Source organism: Molossus molossus, unplaced genomic scaffold (genome assembly GCF_014108415.1).
Source record: "Molossus molossus isolate mMolMol1 unplaced genomic scaffold, mMolMol1.p scaffold_m16_p_4, whole genome shotgun sequence".
Classification (NCBI taxonomy): Eukaryota; Metazoa; Chordata; class Mammalia; order Chiroptera; family Molossidae; genus Molossus; species Molossus molossus.
The window spans coordinates 76,378,779-76,391,742 of NW_023425377.1; the positions used below are offsets into that span (position 1 = coordinate 76,378,779).

Sequence of the window (12,964 nt, forward strand, 5' to 3'; positions counted from 1 at the left end):
AAGGGGAAGGGGAAGCCTGCAAGGGGAAGGGGAAGCCTGCAAGGGGAAGGGGAAGGGGAAGCCTGCAAGGGGAAGGGGAAGCCTGCAAGGGGAAGGGGAAGGGGAAGCCTGCAAGGGGAAGGGGAAGCCTGCAAGGGGAAGGGGAAGGGGAAGCCTGCAAGGGGAAGGGGAAGCCTGCAAGGGGAAGGGGAAGGGGAAGCCTGCAAGGGGAAGGGGAAGGGGAAGCCTGCAAGGGGAAGGGGAAGCCTGCAAGAGGAAGGGGAAGGGGAAGCTTGCAAGGGGAAGGGGAAGCCTGAAATGGGAAGGGGAAGCCTAGAAGGGGAAGGGGAAGGGGAAGGGGAAGGGGAAGGGGAAGGGGAAGAGGAAAGGGAAGGAGGGGAGGGGAGGGGAGGGGAGGGGAGGGGAGGGGAGGGGAGGGGAGCGGAGGGGAGGGGAGGGAGGGGAGGGGAGGGCAGGGGAGGGAAGGGATATAGCCAGTAAATATCATTTGAGGAAAACAACATGAACACTTATATTTTTTACTCATATTAGTTTATGAACAGTTCCAAATTCATCAAAGGTGGACAAACCTGGTTATTGTTACCATTTCTTTCTTAGTTTAGTTTTACCTTGTTGTAGGTATATAGTGAATGGCATGCTCAAATGTATATACACAAATATCGAATCACATGTACACCTGAAACTATTGTAATGTTGTATGTCAATTATACTACAATAAAAAATATTAAAAAGGAAGAGGAGAAGGAGGGAGGAAAACAGTAAGAGCACACTGCCTCTTTCCATCATGCCTCTAGTGGGTATTGGCTGCTTTTGCCACACAGCAACCATTCCAGGACGTTCAGTAACAGCACCCCAATATTGCTTTAGCAGACGTGTTCTTACTTCCACAAGCGAAGGAAAATAATCAAGTCTGGCCACTCACATGTTCTCTCCCTGGCATGTGAGTCTTCAGCAGATTCATAAAAGTGGGAAATGTTTGCAACATGAGAAAGGCTGTCCACACCCTTTTGGGAACCACCACTTAGGTAAATACTAGCTATTTCCCTATCAGCACAGCTTCTCTGCCTGATGGCATCAGACTAAAAGCATTGGAGATTTTGTTCTCCTGGGAGCAGCCCTCAACCAAGGGCTAATGGGGGGGGGGGGGTTGGTGGGTAAATATGCCAACTCCCTCACCCTTGAGTGGGATAACAGTGGTGCACACCCTCCACGGTCTCTCATTGGTACCTATGGTATTAAACCCCGTGACCCACAGCAGTACCTGCTGGTGAATATATCCCCATCCCATGTTTGTTCACTTCCCCACTCCCTTCCTAGCACTTCCTGAGATCATCTCGAGTCCTTGTCAATGACGACACTCCTCCCTTCCCCAAACTTTCCGAGGTTCCCACCACCTCTAAGTATTCAAATTCCATGCTCCAGCCAAGTTTCTCCTTCTTCCAGCCCAGCCCATCTGTTCTTCAGACACACCTCAAGCTCTCCCCCTTAGGTAAACTTTTGCCCTTACCTATTTCGCTACCTCCTTTCCTCTTTGCCTGTGCACATTCCAGTAGAGCTTCGAAGGTTCAAAGTCTACCTCCCCCAGGAACTGTCCAGCTTTCATACGCCAGGGCTTATACTACCTACACCAACATTAGGCACGTCATCATGGCAGGCTCACATTGTTGCCACCATCTCCTGACAGAAGAGTCAGATCTGAACTCAGCTTGGAGACTTCCTAGTTATATGACTCTGGGCAAATTTTACGACTGTCCTGGGCCTCAATTTCCTCTGTAGCTACCATTTATTAAGCTGTTACTTCATGTACTTTTGGTCTCAGCAGCACAGGTTGTGCACTACACAAATCCAGGGTCCGATTTATACTGTACGTAATGGAGACTCGTAGTTCTAAGATGAGATTTTTGTTGGGAAATACCAGAGATAATATGATTGTAAAGCATACAGGGTTTAGGTTATGATGAGAGCTCACTGCATGTGAATTCCTTTTCCTCACCTCTTATCTCATGACCTTACCTGAAGTAAAACCATCATCAGGTAGGGAAGAAACCAGAATAATTAAACCCCCAAACACAATTCAGCAAAGTGCATGTAGCATGGGGTGATGAGCAGAGACTGGGATTGGAAAGACCCAGACTCCTATCCTCACACTGTCCCTTCTCACTGTCCTAGTAAGAAAGGTTTTCACTCCGCTGGGCCTGTTTCTTCATCTGTAAATTAAAATAGCAACACTAGCCCTGGCCAGTCTTGCTCAGAGGTTAGAGCATTGGCCCGCAGACAAAAGAGTCCCAGGTTCAATTCCAGCCAAGGGCACGTACCTCAGTAGCGGTTCGGTCCCCAGCCCTGGTCAGGGTCGTGCAGGAGGCAACCAATCGATGTGTCTCTCTCACCTCAATGTTTCTCTCTCTCTCTCTCCCTCCCTCCCTCCTACTCTATCTGAAGAAAAATGGAAAAATATTCTCGGGTGAGGATTAAAAAAAAATACCAACATTATCCCAAGGATCTGTCACAGAACTGGAGGAAATAACACAGTGAGTTCCAGCCTCTGCCCTATCCACCTATCATTTACCTGATTTTTTTTCCTCAAAATTGACTCCCTTTTTTACTTATACAAATTGTGTCTGTGAAATCATGAGTTTGGTACTTTGGCAAAAATTTGCTAATTACCTAAAAAATAAATACTTTTTAAAATTAATACTCACCAGCATACTACCTAAAATCATCTGGCAAGGAACACGTGATACACATACCTCACTTAAAACACAATAGTGGTAATAGTGGTGATGATAACGACATGTGTAATGCTTTAGGCTGTGCCAGATACTTTCAGACGTTTTACAGATAACTCATGTAACCCTCACAATCACACTACAATGTATAGTGTAAGCATTGTTATTAGACCCCATTGTGTAGATGAGGATGTGGCAGCACAGAGATGTGAAGTAACTTTCCTAACGGAGCACAGCTAGGAGGTAATAGAGCCAAGACTCAAACTCAAGCAAGTTGGCTCCAGAGTCCATGATTTTAAAACTGTACCATCAAGTCCACTGTTTACATCACCGCCATCTACCTAGACTCTAGTGCAAGCAGTAAGTCCTGGATTTTGCAGTGCACAACCTGTGTACATGGTCATGTGTACATGGTCATGTGTACTGTATGTGGCAGCCCCGAGAGCAGCAGTCCACAAAAAGCTCCCTAAAGGGTAGCCACACTCCTGATTCTGTCACCACTCTTCTTGGGGTTCGTGTAGTGATCATCATGAACCCTGGCAGCAGGGTCTTCAGGGAGAGAGGGAGGTGTCACTTACCGATTGTGCATCCCATAGCCCTGCGGCTGCACACTGACGGAGATCACCACCACCAGCCCTGGGAGCCCATAGCCAAAGGCATAGAGATACACCATCTTGATGTTGCGAGAGTTGAAGTAATTTACCACCTTCAGGTTCCTGACCATAAGGAAGAGCATCACAGCCTCCACCAGCATCCAGAAGAAGCAGGCAAGGAAAAGGTAGTGCAGAAAGCCCGCAATGATGGAGCAGCCTGTCTGGAGAGGAGAAGCATACGCACTTAGGACTCCCCTCCCTCTCCCAAGGGTCAGGTTCAGAGGAGGAAGGCAGGAGATGGACTCCTCTGATGGGTGTTCCCCAAACACAGCCCATTCATTCATTCATACCACAAAAACTTATAGACATATTCTTCACCACAGGCAGTGCCATCCCTTTGGTAGGGTGACCAGTCATCCTGGTTTGCCTGGGACTAAGTTTTCCCAGGACATGTGACTGTCAATGCTAAAACTGGGAGTAAAAATGGGTAGATGATTACTCTACTTTAGAAGATAATTGAAGATATGGGGGTGGGAGTTTCACAAACTACAGCTGGGCTGGCTGCCTGTTTTATAAATAACATTTCAGGGGCACACAGCCACACCCATTTATATATCTCTATGGCTCTTTTTATGCTAGAACAGTGGAGTTAAATAGTTGCAACAGCCCTGGCCGGTTTGGCTCAGTAGACCAGAGATTTCTGGGTTCAGTTCCAGCTAGGGCATGTACCTCCATTGTGGTTTGTCCCCAGTTGGGGTCCTGTGGGTGGCAACCACTCAATGTGTCTCTCTCACATCGATATTTCTCTCTCTCTCTTACTCCCTCTCTCCCTTTCACTCTATCTGAACATTAATGCAAAAATGTCCTCAGGTAAGGATAAAAAAAAAGTAGTTGCAACAGAAATCATAGCGTCTGTGAAGCCAAAAATATTCTATCTGTGTCTTCATAGAATTACGCCCGACACTGGTCAAATGATGGGAGTGGGGTGAACTACTAGCATTTAGTCCCCAAAGGGACTGGAAAGGCAAACATTCCATAGTAAGAGGGGTAAGTCTGCACAGGAAAGGTCACCCACCCAAAATGTCAATAGTGCTCTTTTTGAGAGAACTCTGAGAGCTTTCTTTGTTTCTGGCACAGTTCTGGGGGTAAACCTGCCAAAGTTCTTGCTCTCACAGGGCACAAAGGCTAGTGGCAGAAGTAGATACACAGTCAAACAACAAACAATCAATATGGTTTCAAGTAAGTGCTGGGAAGGAATGCAAAATGAAGTGGAAGAGTTTCTCAGTTGTAGCAGTACTGACACTTGTAAAACTATTGCCAGACTATTTTCTATCTTGTGGGGGCACTGTCCTGTGTTGCAGCATCCCTGGCCTCTACCCACTAGTGGTCAGCAGCACCGCCTCCCAGTGGTGACAGCCAATAATGTCTCCAGATAGTGCTAAGTGTCCTCTAGGGGACAAAATCATCCCGGGTAAAAACCAGTAGTTTAAAGAGTAATAGGAGGGAGCACCACAATATATAACATGGTCAGGGAGATTATTTTAAACTGAGACCAATCACAAGAAGGAGCCAACCAAGTGAGGTGCTGGAGGATACGTATTATGAAAAGGGTACAACATGTGCAAAGGTCCTGAGGTGAGCACTACCATAGAGTGAGTTGAATAGGCATGAGCAGAGGCAGATGTAAAGATGATGGGGCTGGATGGGGACCTAGCCTGAGCAATGTGACACCTGGTTGTCAGTCTTGTCTACACCGGTGAGGAAGAGAATCTTGGCCAAGAAGAGGCACACGCAGAGGTGCAGATGAAGGTAGGTGTTGCGGTTTCGGATGGCACGACACAGCAGGAAAGTGGCGATGGCCAAGATGAGACACACCAGGGAGATGATCATGCCCACATAGCTAATGATGTACAAGGAGAAATCCATCTGTCAGGAAAGAAATACACCACTCAGAAAGTAAAAAACATTTCCCTGGGCAGGAAAAAGAATTATACACTCCTGACTTGGGCAGAAAGAGCTTGGGGACCTTTTCTTCCTCTGACACTCAGAGTAAACTAGATATTGTCCATCATCATTCTTTGGCATCTATTAGCATCCATCAGCACTCATTCCCACTCCTGTCCCATGCCCCACCCCATGTATTACTAGGGCATGATGTCTACAAACTACACTTCCCAAAATCTCTTAAGGCTAAGGCCCTGGGTGTCATTCAGGTTCACCAATGAGATGCATGCATGGAAGTTTAGGAAGGCAGAATGGAGGCAGATACCAACTTTCTGCAGACAAGAGTGAGCTGTGGCTGGACTCCAAATTCCAACTGTCCTGTCTTTAATTCCAGTGAATGGAGACTGGCCTGATAGTAGCAATTTTTATCTTCTGATTGCAGTTGCAGAGGGGTGATTGTGAAGCCAAAATCCAAGTAGCAGCTCCCTGACTTCAACTCCTCCATGCCTTCCAGCAATTTTGGGAGCACCCAGTTCCCTGTGTTCAATCCTCCTGCTTGAAATGCCTAGAGTGGTTCCTGTTTCCTGCACTGAACCAGGATTGATACATAGGTGTTTAGAGACATTCCAGCTTCTGGGAATGAAAATGACAAGCTGAATCCTTCCCATATAACATTATTTTCCACTAATTTTTAAACTAATTTTAAACTTATTTTAGTACTCTCCATGTATTAAAGATAGTAAAGATATGCCTGGCACCATCTCATGAGCTCCTCTCAACAATATTATGACACAGTAGTTAAGAAAACTGACTACAGATCTGCTGGTTTCTAGTTGTGTGAGCTTAGACAAGACACTTACCTGCTGCTCTGTGCCTCACTTTCTTCATCTGTTCAAAAGTTTACTAATAGTAAACCTTATAGGATTGTTTTAATATTTTAGGAGCTTTCAATGAAAGTATTGGAATTACTTACAACTGTGCCACAAACATATTATGTCCTATAGAAATATTAGTTGTCAACATTTTTTTCTTGTTCTCAATTTTGAGATGAAAGAACTGGCTGGGTTCAAGCTCAGAGAGGCTAAGACTTGCCCAAGGAAACACAGCCAGGAAGTGGTAGAGATGGGACTTAAAACTAAGTCAGTCTTGCTTGGGATCCAATTCTCTTAAGTACTAAGCATCAGATTTCTCTAAATAGCTGTCAGGGCCCTCCTGGCAAAAAGTTTAACTTCAGATCTGGCTTGATAGGCAAGGATACTCACCAAGGGACTAAGGAGAGTGTCTTTCCTCTCTGCAAAATCTACCTACTCACCAAGTCCCATTTTATGTTCTATTTCCTTCTTGACCTATCACCAGATCTCACTGAAATACCTCTGAATTCCCACAGCACAGCCTCTTGCACCATTTTATAATTTAGTGAAAAGAGACCTCTGGAGCCAGATTGTCCTGGGTTCAAATCCCACCTCCACCAATTACAAGTTTCCTGACTAGGCAAACTACTGAGCCTCAGTCTCCCATCCTATAAAATGGGTCTAAAAATAACAACTTAAAATAAAGGGTCCAATACATATTAGGTGCTCATTACATAGGATCTGTGATTGGTATTGTGCCTGCACTTGTTTAGGGTCATTTCTCATTTGATATATGAATGGCATGGTTTCCCAATTGGATAATGAATTCCCCCAGGGCCGAGGCATGTATACCCTGTTTCTCCCCATGACTCACTCATACAACACACAACACCTTGAGAGGCACACACTGATGTTTAGTCAATATTTTCCAATCAGATGTAGGGAAGCAGAGCACAGAGTATCAGCACTGACCGTGAGCTCCCCGGAGGCCATGATGATGGCCAGGTTTGCCATTCGATTACAGCTGCAGACAGTATACATCTCAGAGGCTTCAAGGACCGCACAGCCAGATGATGTCCACCTACCGCCCCCCTTGTCTGTGTTCCAGGAAACACAGATGGGCTGCTCAAACTTCTTCTTTAGCTGAAAATTCAAAGACCTTGGTCACCTGAGAGTCCCTGTTGAATAGATTCAATGTGACCACTCAAGAGTCACTTGGGGCAAGAAGATGCAGGTATGTTCTGTAGGGAATAAAGAAAATGCTGATATTTCAATGTGCAGTGATGAAAGGAAGTGTCTTAGATGCCAGACCTGTCTCTACCACTGGCTTGGTCATAGCTAATGAAAATAAATCCATTTTCTGCATCAATGTTACATCATCTAACTTAAATCTTATCACTGAGGAAGGGAAAAACTCCACATAGAAATAGAAGAGCTCAGCCCTGGCTGGATGGCTCAGTTGGTTGGAGTGTTGTCCCATATACCAAAAGGTTGCAGGTTTGATCCCCAGTCAGGGCACATACAGGAGGCAAGGAGGCAATCAATCAGTGTTTGTCTCCCTCTCTCCCTCTCCCATCCTCTCGCTCTCTCCCTTCCCCTCTCTCCCTTCCTCTCTCTCTCAAATCAATAAAACATATCCTTGGGAGAGTATTAAAGAAAAAAAAAGAAGTAGAAGAGCTCATTCTTCTAGAATTAGCTTGAGATGCTAGTAACTGGGTTCCCATAAGAAATGAGGGTCAAGCCTGTCAGTAGGTAGATGGGGACCCAGTGGTGACCTCTTCACAAACCTCAATATTCTCCAGGGTGTAGATGATTGGGTCAGAGAACCCATCTTTCTTCTCCCCTGTCATGATGCCCCCAATGATGCGAGAATTCATCTTCAACTTCCGCTTGGAGTTGGCCAAGGAGGACTGAGGGTCTTGGAAGAAGCTCTCATCTAGAACAGACTCCATACCCGCAAAGGAGACAAAAGCCACCCCAGTGGTCCCTGCAAGTCCCCCAAGTGCACAAAAAAAGAAAAAAAAAGCAATCATTTACTTGGTGGTATTACGGATGGCCCAACATATGCATTCAGATATATGTTTAATACCCCATGCTCCTCTGCACCTGCGCTGGCCTGCTCTGAGGATTGACATATCAGTGGATTTCCAGGTGACCCTCAGCAGAACCACAAAAAGAAAATCCTGAGGTGCTATCACTCGAGAAATCTGGGCTACCTTTAAAAATAAATTTGAATTTGTATTTTTAAGGGACAATTTGACACAGTAGTGGGAACTAAGTTCCCCTCCCACATTTTTAGACATTCTCATTCCATCTCCTGGGTAGACTTCCCCTTTCAATGTTGTCTTCAGGGATGTGTACTAGGCCTGCTTCCTGTGCCCCTCAGAGAGCACACAGATCAGGGGGTGGCTGACAATGGCTGACAGGCCAATTGAGCCATTGCCTGAATTGGTTAATTTTTTCTTAAATACAAGTTGCATTCCAACACAGCCACATGCATTCATTTACGTATTGTCTATGAATGCTTTTGCACTATAATGACAGAGTTGAATAACTGGGACAGAGATTATATTGCCCTCAATGCCTAAAATAATTACCAACCAGCTATCCACAGGAAAAGTTTGCTAAAATCAATACAGAATGGCACTGTCTGCTAAAAGTATAGTATGAGCCACATGTGTAATTTTAAATTTTTTAGTAGTCACATTTTAGAAAAAGAAAAAGACAGGTAAAATTCAATATAATAACTTTTAACTCATGCAAAATAACATTTCAACATGCAATCAATATAAAAAACTATTAATGAGATATCTTACATCCTTTTTTTTTTTTTTTTCACCAACCTTTTTGAATTGGTATGTATTTTACACTCACAGCCTAACCACATTTCAAGTGCTCAATGACCAAATGTGGCCAGTGGTTGCTGTATTGGATAGTGAAGGTCTCAATACTCCAGTATTATGAGAGTATTCATTGAATGTCTGACCTTCCCTAGTAGATAGAAAGCTTGGATAGTGAAGGTCTCAATACTCCAGTATTATGAGAGTATTCATTGAATGTCTGACCTTCCCTAGTAGATAGAAAGCTTCCTGAGGCCATGGACTACTTCTTCCTCCACCATCATGATTACCTCACTGCCTGGCACAGGTCTTGGAACCTAGGAGGTGATTAATTAATGTTTGCTGATTGAATGCACCCAAGCCACCCTCCTTGACTCTCATGATACATCTGTACCTGTGGATTCCGATTCTTCAATTGTGGAACAGCCAATCTTCATCGTATCCCCTTTGGCTTTCAAGTTAAAGGTCACGTTCTGTTCACTGCATTCTTCCTTGATAACTTTGCTCTCAATATCTAAAAGGATAAAGGGAGACTTTGCATTACCATCACCCAGAAAGTGGGTCGATTTCGGTTTGTTTCACACAAGTTCTTATCTCTGGTTGCAAGCCAAGGAAAGAACAGAAAGGTCAATTGATCCTGGGAATGAACTTGAGTCCCTTCATGAATGATAGGTGGGTGGGAGCAGCAAACAAATGAGAAACCCAGTCAGAGCCCTAGGAGTGAGCTCTCACATCTTAGAGAATGCATCAGAGAAAAATGGGGTTGAAGTCAACAGTGATGAAGCCTACAGAGTTGTGGCCCTCTTGCTACTCCAAATTTAGACAAGTTTTCCAAAGTCAAAGAGAATAGGAAGGGACTTGGATAAGCCCAGCATGTGGACAAGGGCTCAGGTTCTGCAGTCAGATGTTGCTAACTGGGAGGCCCAGCTCTGCTGCTCACCAGCTGTGTCAACTTGAGCAAAGTCTTAACCTCTCTGGGCTTTAGACTTCTCCCCGTCATGAAAACACAATAGAGAATGGAACCAGAGGTATCCTTTTAAAATATAAACAATGTTATGCCTGTTCTCAGACTCTCCAATTCTGCCTCTCAGCTTACTTCAAATAAAATTTCATGTCCCTATATTTGTCTAAAAATCTGCCTCTCTCTTTCTTTTCTGACTCCTTCTCCTACAGCTTTTACCATCCCGTCCTCCATGTCAGTCACACTGGCCTTCTTTGTGTTTCCTGAACTCACTAAGTATTCCCACATTTGCACTTTCTTCAAATGTTTACATGGCTCCCTTCCCTCAGGTCCCTGCCCCAATGGACTTCCCCTAAGCACACTGTGTAAGATAGCAACACTCCTCCTCATCCTGACCCTCTCTAGCCTCTTCATCCTATTACATTTTTCTCTACAGCACTAGCTTTATCTGGTATACCAGATGTCTGTTTGTCTGACTCAAATCATTAAAATGTGTTTCATGAGGTTAGTCTTGTTCACTACTGGTGGTAGTCCACCAAATACTTTATGTCCACATCTTAGCCTCCCAGGCACCTATTAGGATAGAAATTCCTAAGGTTATGTGACTGATCCTAGAATGAGTACCATGAATGGGGTGCTGCCATAAAAAGTCTACAGCACCCAGGACTCCCAAGTAGTCACAGATCACACATGTTCAGAGTGTATCAGTCAGGAGAGGTTCAGTTATGCCTCAGTAACAATCAATCTCAAATCTTAGGGGATTAAAAATAGCAATTATTTCTCATCAGTGCAATGACTTGGGACTGCCCTCTGTTTTGTCCTTACATTGAGACTTTCACAGATGGAGAAACTGTGACCTGTCACTAGGGCAGAGGGAAGGAAAATTCTAGAAGGTCTCACACAGGCAACTATTCCATTCACAATCCACTGATGGGGACTAGTCATAAAATTCCACCTAACTCCAAGCCAGGAAGTACCATCTTACCATGGGCCCAGAAGAGAGAGTTGGAAATATTTGAACAGAGCAAATGACTATCATGCCTTAACACTTGGCATAGAGTAGGCACTCAACACATCTGTTGAATGAATAATACATACTCCAAATGCAGGGCCCAGCACTCAACTCATGAAAGATGTTGATAATATGATTCGAGGTACTTTGTTGTGAGTTTAGAGGTTTGATATGGTTGGGGAAATGGTATATGGAGAATCACATCACCAAAGTCACTCCTCAAAATCAACACCCAGGTGTGACTTTGCCATGAAGGGTATGTCCTACCTAAGTGTTCCATCTGAATAGTCTGACTGTCATTCGCTGAGGGTTTCAGAAAAGCTGCCAATGTGGTGCTTTCCATGCTCTCCAGTAAGACTGTGGCCAGGGTGGCTTTCTCATCTTTGGTGAAGTTGGACCACACAGATGTTTCTCCAAGCACAGAGGCAAAGCTCTCAGCGGTACTCTGCAAGGAAAAGGGTGTTTGCTCACTTTTTCTCTTTCTCTCTCCTCTCCTCCCCCCCCCCCCTCATGAAATGGCAGGTGTCCTCTCTCATCAAGAGAGTGGTTTGACAGTCTAAACGGATAAAGAATTTAAAAAGCATCCACTCAGCCTCTTTTTCCCATTCAAGAGGCCCCATTAGGAATGCAAATTGATGTAGCCTATATGGCATGCAATAAGTGAGCACCTGTAACAGTATAACCTGTACATACTCTGTGACCCAGAAACTTCCCTTCCAGGAATTAATCCTTCCAGAAATACTTTAAAATTGTGCAAGGATCATTTCAGTGTGGTTTGTGATAGCTAGCAGTCAGAGAGCCTAAATGTCCAACAGATTGGTTGAAGTAAATGATGAAATCAAATTACAGTGCAGCTGCTAATAAAAGAATGATGCAGTGTATCACTGATTTAACAAGCATGGATTTAGAAAGCTCTATGAGCTATTGTTAAGTAAAGCACATTACAGAATGACATCCATATATTATCTCATTTAGTTCAGAAAGCAACAACTTTAAAATGTTATATTTATGGTATTTGTGTTTCTGGAACATAAAGTAAAAATAACTAAGATGAGCCAGGTATTGTTTTAGTGTCACATATTAACTTATTTGATTTTAGAAAGAGATTGATGAAGTACAGGCTATTATTATTTCTAGTTTTTGATAGGAAATCAAGGACATATCTAACAGGTGGTAGATCCAAGTTTTGAACCTTGACAATCTGAAACTAGAGGCTGAATCCTTAACTACTGCTCTAATCTTTTTACAGTAGGTGCTCAATAAATGGCTTCAAAGTTTGTATGTGTCTGTGATACACTCACAAAGTAAAAAGATATGGAAAATACACATGTAAATGCTACATTGGTTATATCTGTGGAATAGAGTTAAGAAAAGACCAATAATAATAATAATGATAATAACAATAGTAATAATAGTAATATTGATACTATTCCTATGATTATTATCATCAATAAATGACTATAAAATGTGACTCTGACCCCAATAAAAATTCTTACATATATTATAAGGATTCACAACCCAATAAATGCAGGGAAGAAAGTGACTGAATCCAGGTAGAAGGTGGAGGACATTAACCTAAATCTTAGAGGGAACATTAATTTCTATTTATTGAAATTAGGTTATAAAAATGTGGGAACAGCCCTGGCTGGTTTAGCTCAGTGGTTTGAGCGTTGGCCTGTGGACCAGAGAGTCTTGGTTCGGTTCCCACTAAGGGCACATACCTCGGATACAGTTTGTCCCTGGCCCCAGTTGGGGTCTTGTGGGTAGCAATCAGTTGATGTGTCTCTCCACATCGATATTTCTCTCCCCTGCCCCTCCCTGAAGATAAATGCAAAAAATGTCCTTGGGTGAGGATTGAAAAAAAAAAAAAAAAAGGTGGGCCCTGGCCAGTTTGGCTCAGCGGTTAGAGCGTCGGCCTGCGGTACAGAGAGACCCGGGTTCGGTTCCCGCTAAGGGCACGTACCTCGGTTGCAGTTTGTCCCCGGCCCTGGTTGGTCGTGCGGGTGGCGACCACTCGATGTGTCCCTTCACATCGAT

General features: G+C 44.0%; 1 protein-coding gene across 1 annotated transcript in view; it reads right to left on the reverse strand.

Annotated features, from left to right (window-relative positions):
• The window catches only part of ADGRE1 (adhesion G protein-coupled receptor E1), a 58,058-nt gene that overhangs the window by 23,388 nt on the left and 21,706 nt on the right, over positions 1 to 12,964 (reverse strand). The window contains exons 11-16 of the mRNA XM_036282232.1: positions 11,195 to 11,372; positions 9,349 to 9,468; positions 7,902 to 8,101; positions 7,087 to 7,257; positions 5,051 to 5,245; positions 3,305 to 3,540 (exon numbers count right to left, since the gene is read on the reverse strand). Of these exons, the coding sequence (XP_036138125.1) occupies positions 3,305 to 3,540; positions 5,051 to 5,245; positions 7,087 to 7,257; positions 7,902 to 8,101; positions 9,349 to 9,468; positions 11,195 to 11,372 (1,100 nt within the window). The remainder of the gene's footprint in view (positions 1 to 3,304; positions 3,541 to 5,050; positions 5,246 to 7,086; positions 7,258 to 7,901; positions 8,102 to 9,348; positions 9,469 to 11,194; positions 11,373 to 12,964) is intronic.